The sequence below is a fragment of the Prorops nasuta genome, unplaced genomic scaffold (assembly GCF_024137725.1).
Source record: "Prorops nasuta isolate Cenicafe-Biocafe unplaced genomic scaffold, Cenicafe_Pnas_1.2 PNAS00021, whole genome shotgun sequence".
In the NCBI taxonomy this organism is placed as follows: domain Eukaryota; kingdom Metazoa; phylum Arthropoda; class Insecta; order Hymenoptera; family Bethylidae; genus Prorops; species Prorops nasuta.
Window position 1 is genome coordinate 4,451,248 of NW_027116818.1, and position 23,646 is coordinate 4,474,893.

General features: G+C 31.4%; 2 protein-coding genes across 3 annotated transcripts; one reads left to right on the top strand and one right to left on the bottom strand.

The window, feature by feature from the left end:
- The first annotated feature begins 527 nt into the window (after positions 1 to 527).
- Sdc (Syndecan) lies at positions 528 to 12,160 on the top strand. The gene is made up of 5 exons (XM_066739838.1): positions 528 to 759; positions 5,313 to 5,493; positions 5,835 to 5,932; positions 6,021 to 6,189; positions 6,371 to 12,160. Exons 1-5 carry the CDS (start codon positions 688 to 690, stop codon positions 6,550 to 6,552), a joined length of 702 nt encoding a protein of 233 aa, XP_066595935.1. The 5' UTR covers positions 528 to 687; the 3' UTR covers positions 6,553 to 12,160.
- A 2,792-nt stretch (positions 12,161 to 14,952) lies between these two features.
- On the bottom strand, positions 14,953 to 23,642 carry LOC136781111 (uncharacterized). Of its 2 annotated transcripts, XR_010823871.1 has the most exons (18): positions 22,960 to 23,642; positions 22,672 to 22,850; positions 22,412 to 22,588; positions 22,190 to 22,329; positions 21,925 to 22,109; positions 21,723 to 21,853; positions 21,532 to 21,654; positions 21,182 to 21,460; positions 20,990 to 21,086; positions 20,612 to 20,915; positions 20,344 to 20,526; positions 20,105 to 20,260; positions 19,901 to 20,034; positions 19,493 to 19,819; positions 17,679 to 19,413; positions 16,856 to 17,602; positions 16,508 to 16,641; positions 15,682 to 15,822 (listed from the first exon to the last, which is right to left on the bottom strand). XR_010823871.1 is itself a non-coding variant. In XM_066739834.1 (17 exons), exons 1-17 carry the CDS (start codon positions 23,173 to 23,175, stop codon positions 15,617 to 15,619), a joined length of 5,319 nt encoding a protein of 1,772 aa, XP_066595931.1. In that variant the 5' UTR covers positions 23,176 to 23,642; the 3' UTR covers positions 14,953 to 15,616. The 2 variants fall into 2 exon arrangements, 1 of the variants encoding a protein (XP_066595931.1); XM_066739834.1 differs by lacking the exon at positions 16,508 to 16,641 and having other exon boundaries at positions 14,953 to 15,822.
- Between the last annotated feature and the right edge of the window lie 4 nt (positions 23,643 to 23,646).

The following is a 23,646-nucleotide window of genomic DNA, read 5'->3' on the forward strand; positions in this document are numbered from 1 at the left end:
TAACACAAATATCGGTATGTTACATATGTACAACATGCCGGTCAATGTATAAATGTATGTATGTATGTATGTTGTTACATACAACTGGACCTGACTGGGCAGTGGGCACTCACTGGCAGTCACTGGGCCTTCGGATTTCTCTTGCTGGTTTACTTGCTAGATTTATTAGGACCAATGAAATTTTTACATTTGGTTCACAGCTGAATTGTTATTGGTCTTCACAAATATAACATGCGATCCAGCACGAGTTCCAGTTGTACAGTGAACCACACTCACAATAAGCCTTAAGCTGGCGTTCACATGCAATATCGGGAATCATACATTTTGTGTCACATAAACTATATATTTGATAAGCATGTATGTACATATACATATATAATCATCGTCAGAAATAGCGTTCAGTCCAATTATCTTGTAAGAGCATGTGTGTGTGTGCATCTGGAAATAGCGGAAGTATAGATGATAGATGAAAAAATGGATATGATGAAACTGATGAAAGCAAGGAACGATCGTCGCGCCCCCAGTATCTTACGATTCATTGATCAGTGTTGTGCAGTATATTTCGCGTTGTTGCTTGGTGTTTTTTCGTGGTGTATTTCTGCCAGTAGCATTTAATCCTTTTACTTTTTACGTAAAAGCGGATAAATTTATCGGGCTCGACAAGAGCCCAACCTTAAAGGAGCAACTATGCAGCCAAGGATATATTGGATTCTAGTGTGCACGGCTGTGATTTTCACAGGATGCAACGCTGCTACAGAGGTGAGACTTTACTATATGGTTACGTCGAGAGAATACTCTTAACTGCTTCTTTACTTTCTTTCTCCTTTTCATCATCATGCACACATCCTATCATATCTTATATCCTCTCTTATCTTATCCCTGTCTCCTATTTTATTTTATATCTGTCGTTCCTTCTTCTGTGTCTATAACTATCTCCTAGAACTTTTTTTTTATTTATTTCTTTCATAAAATCATTAAACAAGATTTATTCTATAATTGTGAATTTTTTTACGATGTACATAATCCGTTTCTTATTATTTACATTAATGTATATTTGTAGTTATATGCTATTGATGTGTCTGTGCACCTTTTTTACAAACAATTGGATTTCATTCTATACTTAAAACCAAAAGCTACAATAATCATATACTTATATTGAAAGTTTAGTGATGAAAATAAGTAGCGCTTTGAAAATGAAAGAATATCTTTGAACATTTTACCACACATCAATAGAAATTATAAGGAGAGTAGATTAATTTAAATTTTACTCATTACAAGTTCTCATAAATTTAACTAAAAGTTAAAATAAAAAAGTATTTGACATTTCTTTATTGCTTGTCAGTAATCATGAATCTCAATAAATGAAAATTAATAGTTTATAAATTTTGGTAAATATCTAATGTGGAAATTATGTTTACTTCATTTATGATAAAAAAACCATGAATAATAGGTAGGACGAACTAATTAATATGCAAGCATTATGAAAACTGTTTGTATTTGCATCCTATCCATCTGTTTATAGCTAATCACTATTAACTAAGTGTAGACATACCTTATTGTTTATAAAACAAAATTGCGAGAAAATGAGGAACACACAAATTTCTTGTAAATTTCATCATTTTAGACAGATGACACACTAGGATAAAAATAAATCCTAGAATTTTATTGAGATAAATGATAAATATTAAAGGTCTTCAAAGAGTTATCAATGAACTAATTAGTACAATTTACATTAAGATATTTACTAAACAACATGGTTAATATTATTTTATTATCAGCAGTTTTCATAAAGTTTTTATGTGTTTGCATAGTACAGAAATCTCTCTAAGTTTTTAACATTTTTTAGAAGTATATTTTACAGAAAATAACTTTCTGAGTAGTTTAATATTTATTACATGAAACTGTAAGAATTACAATTGTGATGAAGTTGTATCAATAGTGGTTGTTTATTGGATACAGTGTTAAATTACGCTAAGTATAATACTCTATACGGTTGGTCAATTTCTTGAAGTGCTAACTATTTGATCAATAATGTACAGTTTATTACTTAGTGCAACTTAGTACTATATTGATTTAAACAGCTAAAATTTTGTTAAATTTGTTTTAAAATAATATGCATTATGGATAAGTAGAAATATATATTTCACACTTATCTTACGTACTTAAAAAATTCTATTGATAAATTCAATGATTTCAGAAAAAGTTGTCAAATCAATGATAAAATGTTTAAAAATGACTGTGAATTTTGTTAATAGCCTTTTAGCAAAAATGTGATTTTTTACCTAAATGAAAAATAAAAATTTATTGCTTGAGTAGTTGTTGAAGGATAGTTTTTACAGATATGAATTTTGTTGGTCAATGATGGGTGATATTGACAATAAAAGCAGTAAAGATGGACAAATTGTTAGTAAGTAAGCAATCATGTATTGAGTTAAAGAATGATAGAGAATAGACAAGACAGTTCCAGGAACAGGGCTTAGGTCTCTTTCATTAGCTCCCAAATGCTCATTTTGCCATGTGGGACTGCTAATTTTTATGAAAATATCTATGCTAATACACATCGAAGCTAGCAATCTTACGTAATAAATTGAACATTCTAGGAATAGGGAATGAGACCTTTAGGCAAATAAAGTCATCAGGCAAAGTGGTCCAGTCAAATAATATTTTTTTTTAATTATTGCTATGCAAAGACTGAATATGGTTTTCATTTTTTATCATGGAAGTAAATATAGCATATCTTTTTCACACAAAAGTTTGCAAATTTTTATTAGTAGTAAACTTAAAATATCGGAAGTAAAAAATTTTTCATATTTATTGAGTTCAAGGGATTTATGTAAAGTTAATTACTATTGATTCCAAATTAGTGTAATAGCTTGCTGTTTTAAATTACAGCAACAATAAATCATAAAAGAAATTCTTTTCTAATGATTAATAAATTACTTAAAAATGAATACAAGAGAGATTAATTTAAAAAATGAAGTATTTCTCCACATATAAAAACATTGTTTAAATTTGTTTTGCACATAAATTGATAGAGTGAACTTCATTGTTATAATCTCATTATATCTAATTATACTATGATACTTTACTTTAACTTTCTTTATATGCTATTTTTTCTTTATTGAATTAAACAAAAAATTCTTATTTGCATGTGATGTATAAGATTTTAAATCACAATTTAAAAATCATATACAACTTAATAAAGCTTGTGTATCAATCGCATGACAAATAATTGTAAATTTAGTATTAAAGTGATAATATTAATTGAGAAAGGATTAGGTTACTGGACAAACTATGTTGTAATTCAAAAAACAAAGTTTATTTATACACCTACTTGGTGCTAACTGGCTGCATTCTGAATTATACATGAGGGGTATAGAAAGTACAATTTATCATAGATTTTACGTGTTTTATGCGCGCATATGTGTAATTCGGAATGGACCCAGTATACTGTGAGAAATTGATGTGTAGACCTTTTAGCTACTTTACTCTGTGCCTTCGCACTGTTGAATTCCTATACTACATTGTAGCTAAATAATTGACGATTCAATTTTCCACAGTATACAAAACATTAGTATTACGAGCGATAATCCTCTAATAGACGGAGCATCAAAAACTAATCGAACAAAAAAATTCTCGGGTTTGTGGATAAGAGAAATATAAACTTGTACGATTTACGCTCAACAGGTTTGTAAAATTGATTGATGATTTGTATATGAATTTATAGGATAAATATGAGTTTAAACATGTAATTCGCGTAAATAGAACGAACGAACTGAAATTCATACAACTATTTAAAATTCCTGAAATGTTCTTGAAAAAATATGAATTATCAACAAGTTTCGACTCAAATTAACTAAATATTATTTATGTTAGAATAAAAAAATTAACTTCTATGTTGGTATATGAATCCAAACTATAGGCAGGATGACAAAGTAGTGTTTAAAATAAATTGCCTTTGATGTATGATTTTTCTCCAGATTTTTCTTCGAATTACCTTATCACGCTTAACGATTGAGTCATTTAAAACGTGAAAATTTGCGAACGGTTTATACTATGTACATAACTCTTCATTAACACTGGACATGATAGAACAAGAAAATTATTAAAAACTATGATAACATGATCAAATTGAATTTTTTGAACACTGAAACGGATTCAAAATTAAAAAGATTGATTTTTGCCGAAAATAAAAAAGGAAACGATTAGAAAACAAAGAGATATGATAGCAAATATTAAGACAACTAGGACAGATGATTAGTATGTAACAAAAAAAAAATTAAAAAGGAAGTTGAATGGTTCAGCAGGAAGAAAAGCTTAGCGAATTCGGATAGCTTCAGATATTAAAATTATTCCACTGAGCATGCGCTTTTAAGTACACGACTACAGTGACAAATACAAGCAATACACACTCATATTGTACTATACGTATACACATAGAAGGGCTAGATGTGATAAGCGAGGCTCATGCCGCCTGTCGGTGTAGCCCTATACTAGTTTGGTGCAGTCAGCAGGACGTTTACAGCTGTCTGAATATCAAAGCGTATCCCTCTTTTAAGAGAGAATAGTTAGCTGGTAAGAATTTCTAGGACGCAGAGAGAGAGAGAGAGAGAGAGAGAGAGAGAGAGAGAGAGAGAGAGAGAGAGAGAAGAAGGGACAGAGAGATAGGAAGATAAAGGGGAGAGATCACTTTACCATTTGTAAGTTAAAAAGTTCAATTGCCAAAACGTTTCAGTAAGTAACGTCATGTGTATTTCATCAAATATTTGCTTCCATTCACTTTAACGACACTCAAGCATGCTGCTGCTTGTCCGTCGCTCATCTGCTTGCATTCTCTCTTCAAACAAAAGCTCGATCTCTTACTTCAATACTTTTATTGCATTCTCCAAAGAAGGATTGAATGAATAATTAGAATAATTTAACGATTTGTGTGTGTGAGGGAAAGAGTACTTTTACATTTTTCTTTATTTCTCTAAAATGTAAATAAAAATCATTCACAGAAAATATTATATACGTATCGCTCAATAAACGCAACAACGTACGATGAACCAAAAAGTCTTAAAAATTCTGTGTACGAAAATGTTGGGTTGTCATGCGTTAAAAATAATTATAAATCGTAAAAACACTACTTATACTAAAAAATTATTACCAAAACTCTATACGTTCTAATTTCCTCTAATTTGATATATTAGGTAAATTGTAAAGTTATTATCTATAGACTATGATTAAGTGGCATTAAAAACACATACAAACACACACACACACACACTATAAAAGTTTATATAAATAAAAATAAATTACTTCAATTGCAGAAGGGTCAAACAGAAAAAGACAGAACCTATGCAAGTACAACATTCAATACCTATCCAGATGATCTTTACCTAGACGATCAGGATACTGGGTCTGGTCGAGGTAGCCCAGACTCTCGTGACGACCTTGAAGCATCCGGAAGCGGCCTTGGGCCAGACGATGAAGATGGTGAAGATGATCATGGTATACTGTCTTATGGTGTTTTATTTCACATTTCTTCTTTCTCTAGCCATTTCTTTACCATTTTGTCCATTTCGCGAAGGCCCCCTTCTACTAATTTTATAACTTACTTTGTACGAGTCAGAAGTTCCAAGGAATGATTGAATTAAAATTTATCGTTATTTTTTCGGATATGTGTGTGTAATAATACTACCATATACTATGCATTCTAATTTAACAAAAAGTTAACGAAATAACATAAAAAAATTGGACTCGTTAACATGACGTATTTTACCACAAAAAATTGTATTGTAATTAGAAAAATACAAATTAGCTTATTATTTTAATTTAATTTTACTTTTCAGAGTTTGACAATAATAATAGGATAGAGCCTGCACCACCTAAATCGGTTGAACCAAAAGCACCATATAGCATCGATGAAACAAACGTTAAACCAAAACAAGTAAATTTTTATTGCAAACATTTTAATTATGCGTTACAGTTTAGAATGAAAAATTGAATAATAATATGTGATTGATTTAAATTTTAAGACGAGTGTCGAAACTTTAAATCGACCAGACAACGAGGTCAATGTAATTGAGCCTTCGGGCGCTGAAGATCACAGTGAGCCAATCGAAGACGTTCACGACGTTTACATTATGAATCCGAAGCACGAAGATCGTGCAAGCTCATTTTTTGCGCAACCTGGTGTCTTAGCAGGTAATAAATTTATATGTTTAAATAAATACAGAACTCTTACAAAAAGAAAAGGCAAAGGAACATTCCAAATTATACGCGTTAATTTTATAACAAACGTATAAGATAAACTATGCGCTCCATGCCTATCTCGAAATAAATTTAAATGTTTATATGGTTAATTACATTAAAATATAATTTTCAGCGGTGATTGGTGGAGCGGTTGTTGGACTATTATGTGCAATCCTAGTGGTAATGTTTATCGTATATAGGATGCGTAAAAAGGATGAGGGCTCGTATCCGTTAGACGAGCCGAGAAGATCACCAGCGGCACAAGCTTTCCCGAAGCCTGGCGCTCCTCATCACAATCGAGAATTTTACGCTTGAAGTGCCAAAGTCTGCTAACTTCGGCACCGCAAAGTCCTCGCTTGCGTCCCGACATCCAAAACTGACAGACAAAACTTAACACTCACAAATAACAGCATAGGGTTCTTTACGAATCCCTTTTTTTTTGAAGTTGTGATCCTAGATGTCGTATACAACGGTCTTTAAGTCGTTAACGCAAACTATACCTTCGTACACGTAATCTATGGTCATAATTTCAAGAATACGGGTCTAGTTAGGCTGAAGATTGACACGGTATGAAACAAATGCCATAATATATGTCACAAAACATATATGTATTTGTATCTCACTATACTGATTTTTAGGCTAGCTAGCAAACACCTATAGTATACCAACTCTCTACCGGGTGTACAATTAATTTGCCCTAACCCGGAATCCGTAGACAAAAGAGGGATGACTATGGAGTAGCTCTATGTCTATCCCTTAATTAAAAAGTTATTAGGAATAGGAAGTCCTTCAATTCGTGACATCCTATTGACCAGACAGCTTCTAGACAGTCTGGTGATGCTGCTCTATTGGTTAGGCATCGCTAGGGCAATTCATTGACCAATAGGATTACTTCGAATTAAATAATTTATAATCCCTAATAATTTTTTTATTAAGGGGCTGACCTATTTTTTTTTTACAAGTTTTCTCCATATAATTACTTTTTCTGTCTATAGTCTTTTGGGTTAGTACGAAATAATTTCAAACCTGGTACATAATATCCGACTGCTACGAATTAAAATCAAAGTATTCTAATAACGCGAGACGAGAATCGCACCACCTCACCATTACTGGAAAATACTTTCCAATGACAATCTTAAAAGAAACTCGGACTCTATGGAGCTTACTATATCCATTATGATACGCAAATCGCGAAAATGTTTTTTTGAAAAAAAAGTGCAAGCTCTTATTAAATTGAGTAAACATTTCATACGTCAATGATAAAGATTAAGGGCTAGTTACAAAGCATGAATTGCTTTTGATGGCTTACAAATCGAACTTATCAAACCTGAATGATTTTTGCATACGATTAGTTTTAAAAGATTAAGTATAATTATAGCTGCCTACAGTCATTTAAATAGACATACAGTAGAATTACATTTTATTAGCATTTTTAACACCCATTTTCTCTTTATTATTATTGTTGAATCAGTTCTAAATCTAATGACTTTTTAATACGCTTGTAAACAAAAATCGTCCTCCCTTATCAGAAAGAAAAATTAATTAGGGTCAATTTGATTTAGTTTGTTTTTAACAAATATTGCTAATCAAACGACCAATTAATAGCAGTTTGTAATTATACTTATAATTTTTTAAAATAATCATCTAGTTTTTACCAAACAGGCATCATGATTTAACTTGACAAGAGCATTAAAAAATATAGTTGGTGCAATTGGGATTGACTGAAAGGAATACGAAGGATAAGGTGATTATATTAGTCCGTGTGCATGTATGTCAAGCAATTGTGCATGCATATATATACAAATATGTTAGCATCAATAATGCTACTGATGACACTAAGTACATTTAATTATATGGTGGAAGAAGGGAAAGAAAAAGAAGCAAAAAGGAATATAAATTTTCCACAATTTATACATGTAAAATAAAAATGCATAATCTTCCCTAGGTTTTGTTTTGCGCATTGCTTTTACGTATAATTGACATTCATCAGCCTTTAAACTTGCATCATCCAATGCTGAGTGCTCTAGATTTTCTTCGTGGTTGGTAGATGTTTCTTTTGCATATTTGTATTTTATCCAGAAAAATCTGAGCCACGCAGTTAAACAGGACGTTTCTGGTGGTTATAATTCAATAAAGAACATCTAATAATAAAGCCATACAATACAGCTAAAATGAACTTGTTATACATATAAGTATTATCTCTGCATTGAAATAATTATGTATGTATTTTCGTTTGAAAATTTAAAATTTCTGAGAGTGCAGCTATATATTTGCTTTAAAATAAGTTAAATAAAAATTCGAGCAAGTTATAAAGCTCAAATATATTCGACAATTCCACGAAATCATGTGGTCAATTATGAAAGATGAATTGTAGTCATTGTACATATCGATTACAATAGATTTTAGCCAGGTCGTTTTTTGGATTTCTTTTTTAAAATCAATTTTATACGTATATTATATCCATTTTTAAATGTCAACATTATTTATTATTTATCGAGAAGCATGAAAATCCAATGTTATGGTACAGTGTGGGAAATCAATTTCCTAGAGTGTATGAGAAAATGCTTGTATTCATTATCCTAACTTTTCATTAAATTTATTAAAAAGTTTTTAATTCTCTCTATAGTTAATGTTAATATACACTCAATAGTTTTTTTTTTCGATTTTAATGTTAGAACCTTAGACTAGTGTGTAGCAGTAATGCCAAAATTGAGTCTTTTTGCAGCCGAAACATAATCACGTTCCAATGTAGATGTATATGTGCATTTATGTGCGTATACGTTTCCCCTCCATTAAAATTTTAGCTACAAAAAAGCTTAATTCTGGCCTGACTGGTGTATAGTTGCGTATTTGAGAAAATCAAATAATTGAAAATTGTACTTTTATAAGATGTTGTTTCTTTTTTATTATCCATTTATTATTAATATAGATCAGTGGTTTAATAAGTGTCTCCAATCTTGTGCTTGCCTCGTATAAATCGTTACTTCGATTAAAGCCGTACAGATCTTGGCTAAACCTTAAAATACATCTATTACAAGTTGATGAGAGTGTGGCAAATATACATACATGCACGCTAAGTCGATCACTAAAGCTACTAGAAAGGGCCAGAAATAGCATACATGAAATGTTATTGATAAATTCAAATAATAATTAAAACAATTTTAAATTAGGTAACGAAGCCATGATCATTATTAAGAAATCTTTACGCGATTTTTCAGCGATAGTGCAATAATCGAAATTAGTTATTGTAAAAGCACTCATTCCCTTCTTCTACCTAACAAAAGAAATATTTATAATTCTACTTATAAACAAAACTGAAAAGAAACAAACAGTCACAAAAATAGAGTAGAGTAGAGAAGAGAAGAGAAGAGAAAGAAAGAAAGAAAGAAAGAAATAAAGGAAATTCGATGGAGATCTATTAGGGAGAATATTTTATGCAAATCTTTGTGTTCTATAGAGCATTTTTACAATTCATACACTGTAATATCAGAAAAGTGGTAGTCGGGTCTTAGATTTGAGTTTACGCTAAAATAAAAACCTCATATTTAAACGAGCGCACAAGAATTTTTCCAAACTGAAAGAAATATATGCCATGTTTACGGGGAAAACACATATAAAGATATTACGTATATTTATCTTATCGCGTCGAATTCTTTGCAAATATTTATTGTACGATTTATTTTAGATCGTGAAGTGTGCTATAATAATTTATTAATTTTTTAAGGTAGAAATTATGTTACAGTCCTTTTTTATTTTTACTTTTTTAACAATCATATATAAAATTTGTTTTTATATTGCTCAAATTTATAAAAACTATACTCTTAATGGTAAAAAACTTAAAAAATTTGCTTTTGCTATAACAATGAACAAATTATCAACTGCATAGGATCTAACTGGAAACTGAAAGAAATTTTTCAATGAAGTATTTGAATTTTTATATGAGCACTTTTTATTCTATTAATTTGCTTCATTCGTAACACTCACGCATTTTCCACAGAACCTTATTTTTTGCGATCATATAATGTCAGGAGAAATAAAATATATTACTACGCTAATACTGCCATATACTACGTAAGAAACAGCGATTTGGTACGAGACTTTCACAAGCCCGCCTTATACCTATTCATAAATTATCGTCATTATCTTAATCTTATACTGATCGTATCATTTTTTTCTCTTTTTTCTATATTTTTTTATTACATGTTAGTGTAATCTTAACTGTTATATAGGAGAATGTATGATTAGAACAAAATTGATCAGGATATGTAACTTTTATTTCACATCATAAAAATTGTGAAATATATGTTATTGGAATTAAAAGTATGTAGAACTTATTTATACATACCTTTTTCAGAATTGGTGCAAGAGATATTCAAAACTTTGCAGAATCCTTATATCAGATAATTTTATTAATATTTGCCTTTAGCAAAAAGTAAACAAAGAGAATTGACCAATTATAGATGGAAGTTCATTTTTTTAAGTAGCGTTGTTAACTCGCTTATCTAATAAACATTCATAGCTCCTTAAAAATTAAATTTAATTTTGTATATCCCTCATTTATATAATCGTCATTCGACTTAACGACTAAGTAAAATAGTAAGTTTGATTTGCACCTTTAAAACATTAATAAGTAATTGAATATATTTACAGTAGATTATTATTACTATTTAAATGGTAGGCTAGGGGAAATAAAAGTTTAATCCACTTTGAAACAATATTTTAATTATGTGTTTACCGTAATTAAAACATGCACGAATGGATCGTAATTCACTAAAAGTGTTAATCGTTAAAAGATTCAGCGATATTCAAGAAATGGAATAGAGTTAATAAGTTAATAAAAAGAAAGAGCGTTATGCTTTCCGCTATCTTAACACATTGGCTCAAGCTACTTCCAATACATTTAAAATAAGACTAGAAGATTTGTACTTTCAATACTCGAGGAATAAAAAATGAACAAAAGCAAACAAAATAACTGTTAATCTAAGTAATAGTGAATAGATAAAGAAAGAAGGAAGGTAAGCAAGAGGAGTACAGTTTCTCAAGGGTTGCGTTTCTAGTGGAGCAACGCGTTTTTGACAGGTTTTTACGAGCGAGGCTCAAAAACTTAATATGCACATAATTCATCGTGAGACAAAATGCATCATAAAGTACAGTAATATAAAATAAATTGTAATAAGATGAGCCAGATATTTGTAAGTGCGCTTAAACTGCGTATATACCATATTATAATTTTCCCTAGTCTTAACAAACATTCTTTTTGTTTCCAAATTCTACTACTCGTAAGTATATACACAAAAATATTCATGCAATGAGTTATTACTTGAGGGACATTGCCTCTTAAATTTTAAGCGGATTTTATATGATTGTAATAAAATAATATTTTATAAGAGAATGTATTCGGCACAGCAGCTAATGCAATGAAGAGTATATCTGATAATGTTTAAATCATTAATTGGTTAAAGAACGAATAAAAATAAATAGGCGTAAAATTGAATATAAAATTGATATTCAATTATAATAACAACAATTAATGTTACGTTTTAAGTACCATACTGAAAACTGTATCTATTACACGTATATGTATATAGTTATCTCTATGTAAACAGTTATAAAATACCTATGCAAAACGGTAGTTCTCGGATAAAAATCCGATTTTTGCCAACTAACTTTGAACTCTGAATGCTAACTCCATAACAATGGATGCGGCGACGATTATAAAACATGAATATTATTATAATAAATTGACCGAAATTTAAGATTAATAAATAGGCCCAAGAGTGGTTTTGTTCGTATTATTTTTAATTACATTTTAGAATAATACGTGCGCGTTTGAATTCAGTAGTATATATATATTTACTTTGAACATTAGTTAGAATCAGAATCAGTAATTAGAGTCAGCTGGCAAAAAAATGATTTCTTTCCCTACTAACTATAGTACCTCATGACAGTCCCAAAAAGCGGACTCTTAAATGGGAACTACTGTACATATACATGTATGTATATATGTACCCACCATATCCGCCCACAAGAGCTCTTTAATTTATGCCACACGATGTGAAGCAATTGGTTACGTTTTATTTCTGTGTGATTTAAAAAGTTTTGTCTAGATATATATGAATCAAAGATTCTCTTACCAAAATTTATTAAGAAACTTATAAAAAAGAAAGTTTCAATAAATAGGTTTTTATGTCGCGGACGCATACGTTAAATAAAATATTTATTATTTATAATTTACATTAATTAATAATATTGCATCATTAGAATATGATAACAAACAATATTGTATGTCACCGCTTCTATTCTGTAAATAAAACTAGCTACAATATTAAAAAAAGTAAAAGGTTTTTGTTGTAACTAACAGTATGGGTTGAAACATTCGCATCCGTTAAAATATGATTTATGTATACGTTTATAACATTGAATTACTTTTCACTTTTAAGTACAATAATATCATTTTATATTAAACATATGGTTTATGCTAATTTATAATAAGTTTCATATAGAATGTTTTTGTTAATTAATTGACATATTTTTAATTGACTTTCATTGAAATCAAATTAAAAGTTTCTACATGGGTTTTTGTTACGTAAGATAAATATTATGCAAATGTGCTACATTTCGTAAAATTATGAATCATAAAGAACGATTTGTATTTGTTCTTTTTTTTTGTAATAGAAGAAAAAACGAGAAATTCCACTATTATTTAATTATTTAAGGCTACACTTGTTAAGTTTTTAAATTTAAACTGACAATTATAGATTTGTTCTTTTTCACTGATTGCTGCACTAGTGCAATGAGGTAGAGGGAGAAATATACATATGTATGTTTGTCTTATTTCAACTAATTGCATCAGTTCGATAGTGCAGCGAAAAAGAACAGAACTTATGGGTTTCGATCGAATATGTTCTCAATGGCCGTGCGAAAAAAACGCAAACGCACAAAAGTTGTCAAGCGCAGTAAAAAATACTTAATATGCGATTAATGAAATCGAAAAAATGCTGACTGGCGCTGACTGATTTTAACCAATCGCGTCCCAAGCATTTTTTATTGCGCGCAGCAGCGGTTGTGCATTACATTCAAGACCTCAAGTTTACTTGCGTTCATATATATGTACATACATACATAAAATGTCCCTAGAGAAAAACCCTATATATATATATATATATACATACAGCTACTCACTACGCAGTATCAGGCAGTATGTACTTACTACACGCGGTAACACAATTCAAAATAGTAGAGCTGGTAGCCCGGTAACGCTGATTCTGCTGACTTGCTGACCTGCTGCTGGGAGTGTGCTGGGACACTGGGCTGGGACGCTGGGCTGGGCGTTGGTACCAAGCATGGCAATTGTATACAATAATTTCAGTAGGACAATTTTGTAACTCTTAGGGCCGGTTTTTCCACCTATTGGTAAAATTTATCTGCTTGGTAAAATTTATAAACTATAGTAAATTCTATTCAATTTCAAGCTTTACCAAACGGATAAATTTATCCAGACGTTTGCCAATAGGTGGAACAACCGGCCCTTAGGGCCGGTTTTTCCACCTATTGGTAAAATTTATCTGCTTGGTAAAATTTACAAACTGTAGTAAATTCTATTCAATTTCAAGCTTTACCAAATGGATAAATTTATCCAGACGTTTGCCAATAGGTGGAACAACTGGCCCTTATTGAGACAAATTTCGGTATCATTAGCACAAAGGTAACGGCAAATATCGGTACATGAAATGACAAACATTTATGTAGGTCATTTCCAAAATTGAATCAGATTATCAATTCCAGATTAACCTTTACATGGGTACACAGTGGGAAATTGAATCGTGTATGTATGGTTCGCCCAGTTTCACTCTGTACTTTAACGTGAAAATTGATATACTACAGTATAGCTAAACCAGACATGAATCAATTTCCACTGGTGTGATTGATTGTAAAATGAGACCGCCTTTGAAATCAATCCCAATCCGATTGTATTCTACGGAAAGTGCTAATTCTCGATTCATCTATGGACTTTTTTATTTGTATTTACAAGTCAGTTATACCCCTACAAATGTTAATCTGGAATTGATAATCCGATTAATTTTTGAAAACGTCCTATATCTATATATATCGTTTTCAGTCCGTACCTATAACGAAAATTTTTGTTAGTTTGAAAATATGGGATCAAGAATACAGGCCATGTTTCGCATACGTTATTGTTATTATTGTAAATAAACTGCAAGTACTGATAAACTCTATAATTTGTGTTACACACACACACACAGTATAGATTCCCGGTACTTGAAGTTTACTTGCAATAATAATGGAAGATGACCATAATATACATACGAATATCAACTGTTAAGTGTTGGAATACGATACTACCGGATTATCGGAATACTCTCTGCTCTGCTACCTCACCCCTACTTATCTGAAATTACCTACATCAATAATTATTAATACAGCCTTTACTACTGCTAAAAAATTATGGAATTGATGCTATTAAGATTTAATAAGATGAGTCAGTGAATAAAAATGCTTTTATATTTTTATTTAAAAAAAAAAAGACATAAAATGTACCTAGTATAGAGACTCAGGTCTCGATTCGCACTATTTGCAGCCAATGAAACTCACAATTACAAAGTTCGCAGTATGGAGTAAATAATAGTCCTTTTAATATTAATTCACAATCAGATTATGGCTAAACTGGGATTACAACAAAAGTACACAACTCTATGCGGGTGCCCATTTGCCAATACCTTTACTGCATCTTTACCATACATTCTCTTATTTCAATCATACTTAAAAGATATACACATATAGATACAAGTTAATAGGCGAGTGTCCGAAGAAATAGTCACATTTCTGAAGCTATGCACAAGAATCCCATTTCTTTAATTGCAAATTAGTAGAAAGGTGTCTGAACCTTATAAGATGTTTCGGGAACGCTCGGCAAACAATTTTCGTCGATAGGAGGGATAGCAGCGATCAGCTTTCCAATATTTCAAACTTGTTTAAATACTTAGTGTAGCGTCTTATAAAAGTTTATCACTCTGCTATTATACAAAATTATGTTAAACGATTGTAAAAAGCTTCAGCCAACGCATCATTAAAATTTGCTAATTACGTATTGGCTGTAATTAATGTTCATTCTTTTTGCTAGTCTTATCAGCTTATAATATAATAAGCGTTTCTTTCATTTCCTGGTAATGTTGTGTTTTATATTTTACAACACCTGTCTCATTCAAGTTTTATATCTTAAATTTATATTGGATCTTATGCGATTCCCGATTGTCGCAAAGTAGTTATAAATCTCAGTCAGTTAACGATGGATTTTACATATCGTTTAAATTTCGATATACTCTTTCAATATTGCATTTTAACTGTGCAGTTACGTGTATCACTTAGCAGCGATAACTGTATTAGTGGTTGGTGAAGATGATGACTTTTTCTTCAACACGATGTCCTTGATGTTCAGATTAACCTTTTCTTTCCGCGGTGGTGGCACAGATTGCAAACAAAACCTTTTGAAGGCCTCTAATTCTCGTTCAGCGTCATCCATGTCACCATCCTCAAGGTCTATATCTTTAGGCGTGAATACACTCTCTGTAAAAGATCATCTTTCAATACATTGTACTATTTATACTCCATTACACTACAATTATACCATTATAAATTATTCTTCATTACTATTGAAAATAGTTATTTAACGATATTGCCAATTAAAATACACATCTTCCACAATTAAATCAATTCTTAATATTTACACGAAAACACTGCTCAAGTATGACTGAATGCATGAGTATTTACAAGAATTTGAATAAGTTACACGAAACAAAATTCTATTGAGATTTCAGATGTAGAATAGAGTTATGCCTAAGCAGTATTTTTGATAATAATTGAAATAAGGATGATATATAGCTGCAAAAAAAAATCAATAAAATTATATAAATATATATATATATATATATATATTTATATACACATATATACATATCTACAAGAATTAAAATACTCATTTATCGGAAACTCTAACTCAATAATACTAGCTTGATATTGAAATGCTTTTAGGAGAAGGAATGTAAAACGGAGTCTCCCGCTGGGCTGTAGTAAAAGCAATCCTGCATTGAGGCTGTTATAAGAAAACAATTTAATTGACTAACGTGTGCGAGGGGAGAGGCCCAGTTTTTATTAGAAATAAAGAAAAAGGGTGGACTAGGGAGCGGGGTTTGATAATGTCAATTTTTCGCATGAATATGCGAAAAGAAAATAAAGAAAAGGTGATGCTCACTGGACAGTGTGTCTTCCATACTATCTCCAAGAAATTCGTCCAAGCCAATTTCAGGACATCTCGAAGGTATCCCATATTTGAAAAATCTTTTGACCTAGCAGAGACTTCGTCCTAACGCGGTACCATGCGCTCTCCTGACCAAACGAAACGAAAGAAATACCGTCGTCAGATAGCAATAAAACGTTAAAAAAGCGTCCATACATCACAGATAGTCATAGTCATCTCGCAGTAAAATCGATTTAGCGTTTACAAAAGTCAAAGGAACATCAAGTAAAATGAAGCAAGAGACGAACAAGAATAGAAAAAGCAGTTTACATTATAAGATCTGATATTATTGTTCTTTCTCACCAACGAGATTCCAGTCATCACCGCTCCGCCGTACCCCGCCGTTACGTTTTTTCTTTTTCTTGGTTTTTCCACTACCAGAGAGAGACGCTCCTTCATTAACAGCCTCGCTCGATGCTTTAGCCTGCTGCTGAGAATCCTCTACACCTGGCTCCGATCTTACTTTTGTCAAAGTCACACTGGTACCCTTCAAATTTATACCATTTTCAGGTATCGACTGACCGTTCGTCACTTTGCTAATTTGAATGTTCGCGAAACCAGGAAGTGTAGTGACATCCGGTGCTAGTCTACTGCGTAATTCTGCAAAACTCTGCGATAAAATACAATTTGGAGACTTGACGGTCGCACTGGGAGACTCGGCTGTTGTTTTCGCGGATGCAAGATCACCCTTCACTATAAAATCTGATTTCGTCGGCGAAGTCAGGCCGGCATTAATTGCTTGCTGAAGTGCGGGACTTCTTATAGTGACCATTCCGTCTTCAGATACCTTTATTATAGCTGCTTGCTGCGTAGGCGATACTTTCATGGGACCAAACGTAGGATTTCTAATGGTTACCATGTTTGTTGCTGGATTACGAAGAATCTTAGCAGGCTCGTCGGGACGATCACTCACGGAATGATCATTATTTTGCATTGACGAGGAATTAACTAATTTATTACCGTTACCAGAATTTCCTACATTCTTATTTTTCTTCTTCTTCTTCTTTTTACCGTCGATTGGTTGGGAATGTTGCGTGTCTTTTGTAGCATCTAGAAAGAAACCATAATTTATCTTAAATATAGTCATTATTCCTAGTTTTAATACAATACTAGTAACGTTCCTTACTTTTCTCAGTCTTTGGTAATAAATCCTGTTTCAATTTTCCCGTATCAACTACGATGACATTACCACCAGTTTGAGGACTTGCATAATTCGATTGGTTGGCATTCATCGGAGTAGCAATAATCGTGGTTTGCTTTGGAGGATTCGGGGACTTGGACATTGAAGTTGATTTTATAGGAAGGGGCTTTACGGGAGCATCTACCTTTGTTATCGTTATACCAGGTGGTAATTTTAGATTTTCTATACTGATTTTAGAATTGGCGATCTCTTTCAACTGACTGCTTAGAGTTGGACTACTTCTTCGCTCGATATTTGATCTTGAAACATCCGATGGAATAGTTTGCTTAGTAATCTTTGGAGCCACCTTAATTTGATTCTTTTGACTATTACTTTTTACTATCTTGACGGAATTTTTTGCAATGTCACTTTTATCAATTTTGTTTGACTCTAATTGACCCATCTTATCACGCTGATTTTTTGTTTTTTTGTTATTTACTTCTTGATTAATGTCAACACCCGAATGGCCCTTCTGTGAATCTGACCCCTGAGGTCCTGTATTCATAATTTTATTTTTCTTATTTTTATTGTTATTATTATTATTATTATTCTGTTGTTGGGGTTTTTCTTTATTTACTGTATTTTGCTGTATATTTTCTTTGTTGTCCATATTCTTTTTGTCTTTTTTTAATTTTATAGTTTTCATTTCAGCAGCGTTATGTTGCTGAGTTTTCTTATTATCTGTTTGTTTCGTAAACTTTGTTTTATCATTGCCGTTTGCCTGTCTCAAATTTTTATCTTCAATTTCTTTATTGCGTTGCTGTTGCTGCTGTCTTTCGTTACTTGAGCGCGAGACTTTGTTCTCTTTTGTATTTGTAGCCTTTTCAAGATTCAAATTAACCTTACCCTTTTTCTTCTTATTATTAGAGCTCTGATTTTTTTCAGGTTCTGATTTTTGTGGTAGCTCCTTTGTTTGGCCATTTATCAAGGTGAATAATACTTTATCTTCAGCAGGTGTCTGTCCTTTTAATGTTATAGTAACTGTAGGCTCACTAGTGTTCGATTCCATAACTCTTTTAATAGTGACGATTTGTGGTTGATTTTCTAATTGCTTGATCTTCTCTTCTTTTTCTTTAGCTTCTTCTATTTTTCTCATTTCCCTCCTCACCTTTTTCCTCTCCTTCTTTGTTAAAACGGTTTCATCCAAGCCATTAGTTAATTTTTTTTCTACTAATACACGAATTGCACTATTTTTAATATTTTCTAGAGCAATCATTGTAGAAGATTTTTGAGTTTTGTTAAGACTGTTCTTTTCTTCTTTTGTGCTGATCTTGTTTTGTTGACTAGACGATGTAGTTTTCACATGCTTATCGTTACTCATATTCATTTTATTTTTCCCATTGATTTTATTATTTGAAGATTTCACCTTACTGCTTTGCTTAATGTTACTTCCAGCAGAAGCAGATATATTATTATTGTTAGAAATACTATTACTATTATTAATTACCACTTGCCTATCCTTCTTTTTGTTATTTAAGATTTTTGAACTCGGTATTGCTGTAATTGTGGAGGATGTAGGTAGAATAGATATTTCAGGTAAATTATATCTTGGTAATAACTTTTGCGGAACAGGTTTTTGAGGATCAACTACGGTAATTGTGACTTCTGGGGTCTTCTTTTGTAACTCTATTAATTTTAACCTATCTGCCTCCTGTTTATCCTTTTGCAATTTTTCTTCAAGCTAGCCAAAATCAGTCAATCAATCACTTTACAAACTAATTAATAATATTTAAATTTAATTATTTAAAGAAATGACTTACCTTTCTTTGTCTCTGCCTTGCTTTTTTCTCAGCTTTTTTATTGTTTTTTTTGGCACTCTGGTTACCTTCAATAAAATCTACCAATTCTGCCAAATTTCTTTCATCCTGCTGTGGTATTGTCGATACTGACAAAAATGTATCCGATTTAGGTGTCGGGTTATTAGACATTGTCTTAATTTCTGAATCTACACTAGACAATATTGGCTTTACAGGACTTTTAGGCGGGCTACAAGATGCTTTGCATTTTCTTGCTTTCTTTTTTGTTAATAATTGTCGCAACCGTTCTCGCATTTCATTATAATTCCGACTAACAGGTGCTACAGAAGGCTAGAATTTGATTCACGTTTTATGTTGAGAATCATGTACCAGTAACAGTATTTTTTTGTTTCAATAAGTGTTAATACTTACGACACCATGACCAAATACTTCGCAGTAACAACAATCGCAGTGCCTATTAGAATCTCTCTGTGCTGAGCTACTTGTAGAACAAGAATCATCCTGGCTACTTCCAGTGTCCGAGCAGTCTCCATCAGGAGAGCTTACTACAGTTTAAAGTTTTAAGATAAAAATATAGAATAGCTGAGAGTTCAAATTATTTTTAATAATACTTACAGTCACTACAAGATACCCTTTTAATCTGCTCTAGATTTCCTTGCTTATGGCACGCATGTTGAGCATGACGGTTATATGAGTGAGATTTATTTGACAAAACCTTACTTGTAACTGTATCTGGAGAGATTGACCCTTGACTTTGAGAATGCATGGTGCCTTAGCAATGAATGAAAAAACAAAAAAACAAGTTTTGGATATTTTGTAAACATTTTGTTTAGATTGAAATGAGATTTCCATACCTTTCTGAACATTATGATTATTAGATATATTTATAGTTTGCGTGGTAGAATGCCGCGTTTTTGTTTGCGCACAATGAATTTTACTTGATGTTTTGTCTGATTCGAGAATGGTATTTGCTTCATTTTTATCTAATTTTTCCAGAATTGATTCTGACTTTGTTACAGCATTAATTTCAGGTTTAGCTAATAATAAAATAATATTTCATTTACTACTTATTCAAAATATTATACCAGATCTTTGGCTAACAGATATTAATTTTTCTCTTACATTTGGTTAAACATGGACAATTAGCTGATTTCCGATTAGAATTCAGTAAGCATGGGCAAGGAGGATTTTCGAAAAACTCCCGTTTTCTTTCAATTATATCTCTAGCATGCTGATACACACAAGTACAAGGTTGATTTTCGATTTTACAAAATGTCGAATCTGTGTTTGCATTATTTAATGTTTCTTTTTCAAGTTGATCAATATTACTATCTAGATCAATATCTAAATTTAGGGAGACAGGAGCAGTTGGAAAATCTGATAGATTACAACCTACTTGATTACTTTCCAACAAATCGTTTTCTTTCTACAAAAGTAAATATTTTGCTCTTTTTAGTGTTCAACAATTACATTAAAGTGAGTCTATAAAAAAAAACTTACCATTGGAGAAAAAGAAGTTTTATGAATATCATTACATTCACAGTGTTTCTTATCTTCAGCATTTGTATCAATTTTTAAATCTTTTTTATTCTGCTTCCTTTAAATAATTATATTAACAATTACAGCATAGTATTATTAAATCGTAACATTATTAAATAATAAGATAATAATTTTTTTAAAAATATATGCTACCTTACTGCATTTAATGCAAATTGGGCTATGTGATTTTCTGTCTTAAATTCAATACTATCGTTTTCCTTACTTTCCATCTCAGTTGAGGCTAAAGCTACTACAATTTCTGCTAATTTTTGATGCTGCATATTACATTCATCACCCAATAAAATTTGTACTAATTCAATACTTGGTGACATATTAGCTGAATCAAAATTAAAGTCAAATATACTGTCAGCTTCAGAAAGTTCAGCTTTCTCCTGATTTTGCAGACCTTTGACACTTTGCAACTCACTGCATCTCAAAAGTACAATCATTAACTATAAAAAATAGAGTAGTCTATTACATTGAAAGTTAGTTTGTAAAAATACCTTTCATTATCATCCTGTGTTTCATTGGAAATTTTTTGCTCCATTAATTTGCGTGCATTTGTATAAATTTTCCATGCTTCCCTTAACTCTCTTAATTTTGTCATTCCAACTGACTGCTTTGTACTAAAGGCGATATTTATTAAAAGTTAAACAATGTATTTTGTACATTAAAAAGAAATGTTGATGCTCACTTAAGTTTGTCCACCCAAAGCTCTGTTTCAGGCCACAAGTTACTCATTTTTGTCATTTCGTCATCAAATGCTAAATATCTTTGAATTAAATTTTGATATTTACCTCCATTCAAAGGTAACACATCTCTCAGCTAAAAAATTGAAACATTACAAAAATATATTGATGCTCAAATTTTAATGGTAAAGCAGTATAATATTGTACCTGTGCAATAAAAGCTGACAAATTAGTCTGAACTATTGGATCACTATATACATATATTTGATATAATTTCTTAATAAAAAAATCCCATCCTAGACTAAATATACATAGATGCTCTGTTAAAGGCTTCACTAATTCAGATATTTGAACTCCCGTTGATATCAATGCATTATAATCTCCTAAAAACCCTGTTAAAAAGTATTTAGATTCATTATGAAAAACCATTAATTTATTTCATTATTTAGCAAATTTTATTTATTGTACCAACCAGTAAGAAAAATTAATGCAAAATTATTTCCAGACCTTTCATGAAGAACTGCTAATAAACGAACTTTTACTTCAACTACAAATTCTTGCGCTTGACTAACAAGCCTCATAAAAAGTTGCTGAGGATCTCTCTTGCACAATCTAAAAAAAAAATACTAATACATATTGTCTATAACTCAACATCTTTTCAAGTATCAGTTAAAAACTTTAAGCATAAACTAACTGAATCACAGTATCGCGCATGTCATACAGACAAAGGGCATTATTTTGGAGCTCCAAATTGTCAGTCCCATGAGATGTTTTTAAAGCTTTATTAAAAGCAGATCTAATATGCTGTCTCAGTTCATTCCATAGACTTTGAAACTTCATTGCCTTTTGCAATTCCTCCTTAAATATTTCTCTATAAATATTTAAAAAAAGATTTTTTGTACATAAAGCAAATATTTAACAGATACTTTAGTTTGTTAAATTTTTTAAATTTACCTTTTGCTTTTATAGCTATCACAATAACATTTTTCTTTATCCATCTCAAAAGATATATCCTGAGTCCTTGTAGAAACGCATGAATCACCATCAGATAACTCTGAAAATATTCTCTCACAGGATAGCGTGTCATCTTGCAAACCATCTGTGTTTGGCAAGACCATATCCATTGTCATATTCTAGAAATTTAGTAATTGCCATTTTTGTAAAACATTCCAGAGTTTAATATGCTTTAAAATAAATAAATTAAAAATCTAAACAGAATATACGAAAATTGTTGGAACATACCCCTATAGAAAGGCAAGTTTGGGTAACCTTCGACGTCACATCTTCGATAAAATTTCTTTCATATATATTAATTCTCATTAAAGCATCATTATATCCATTGGCATTATTATTAAAACCATTTTCAGCAAGTTTCTTGAAACAATCTTCACCATTTACCATCACACTATTATCCTGTTGCATGTTACACTGAACGTTTTCATTGTCGTTACCGTTCATTTTCAATTACAATAATTATTGTTACAATTTCATTCAAATCATGAGTAAATTATACTTAATAACACTGGTAAAAGAAAGCGCTTTATTTAAAAAGGTAATGAAGATTGAAGAAATTCGTGTTTACTACACATTCATCGAAATCAGTCATAAATGTAATATGGCGTCAATGTAAAATCTGGTTACAGTGGTTACCTGCAAGCTGCAGCGAGTGAAGCCAGCCAGATTGGTATTGGATTGGAGTATGTATATATTTAGTTTGGAGTTGGAGAATGTATTCGGGACGGAGCAACATGATTGAAGTCAGCTGCTGGTGCAACGCAATATTTGTGAAAGAGAACTCTATAGCTAGCCGACGGTAACGAAACGGTGGTATTCACACGGATACCCGGGATACCCCTGACGGCCCACACTCGACTCGAACTCGACTCAGTCTAAATTACTACAGGATATGTTACGTAAACTATAGTATTG

Bases quoted from the DNA above. Each gene is read 5' to 3' on its own strand.
- LOC136781111 (XM_066739834.1), bottom strand. From the start codon at position 23,175: ATGAACGGTAACGACAATGAAAACGTTCAGTGTAACATGCAACAGGAT. The intron at 22,851-22,959 runs GTATGTTCCAAC...CTAAATTTCTAG, and splicing joins AAACTTGCCTTTCTATAGGG to AATATGACAATGGATATGGT. The intron at 21,087-21,181 runs GTAGCATATATT...AATTATTTAAAG, and splicing joins TTTGCATTAAATGCAGTAAG to GAAGCAGAATAAAAAAGATT.
- Sdc (XM_066739838.1), top strand. From the start codon at position 688: ATGCAGCCAAGGATATATTGGATTCTAGTGTGCACGGCTGTGATTTTC. The intron at 5,494-5,834 runs GTATACTGTCTT...TTTACTTTTCAG, and splicing joins AGATGGTGAAGATGATCATG to AGTTTGACAATAATAATAGG. The intron at 5,933-6,020 runs GTAAATTTTTAT...TTAAATTTTAAG, and splicing joins CAAACGTTAAACCAAAACAA to ACGAGTGTCGAAACTTTAAA.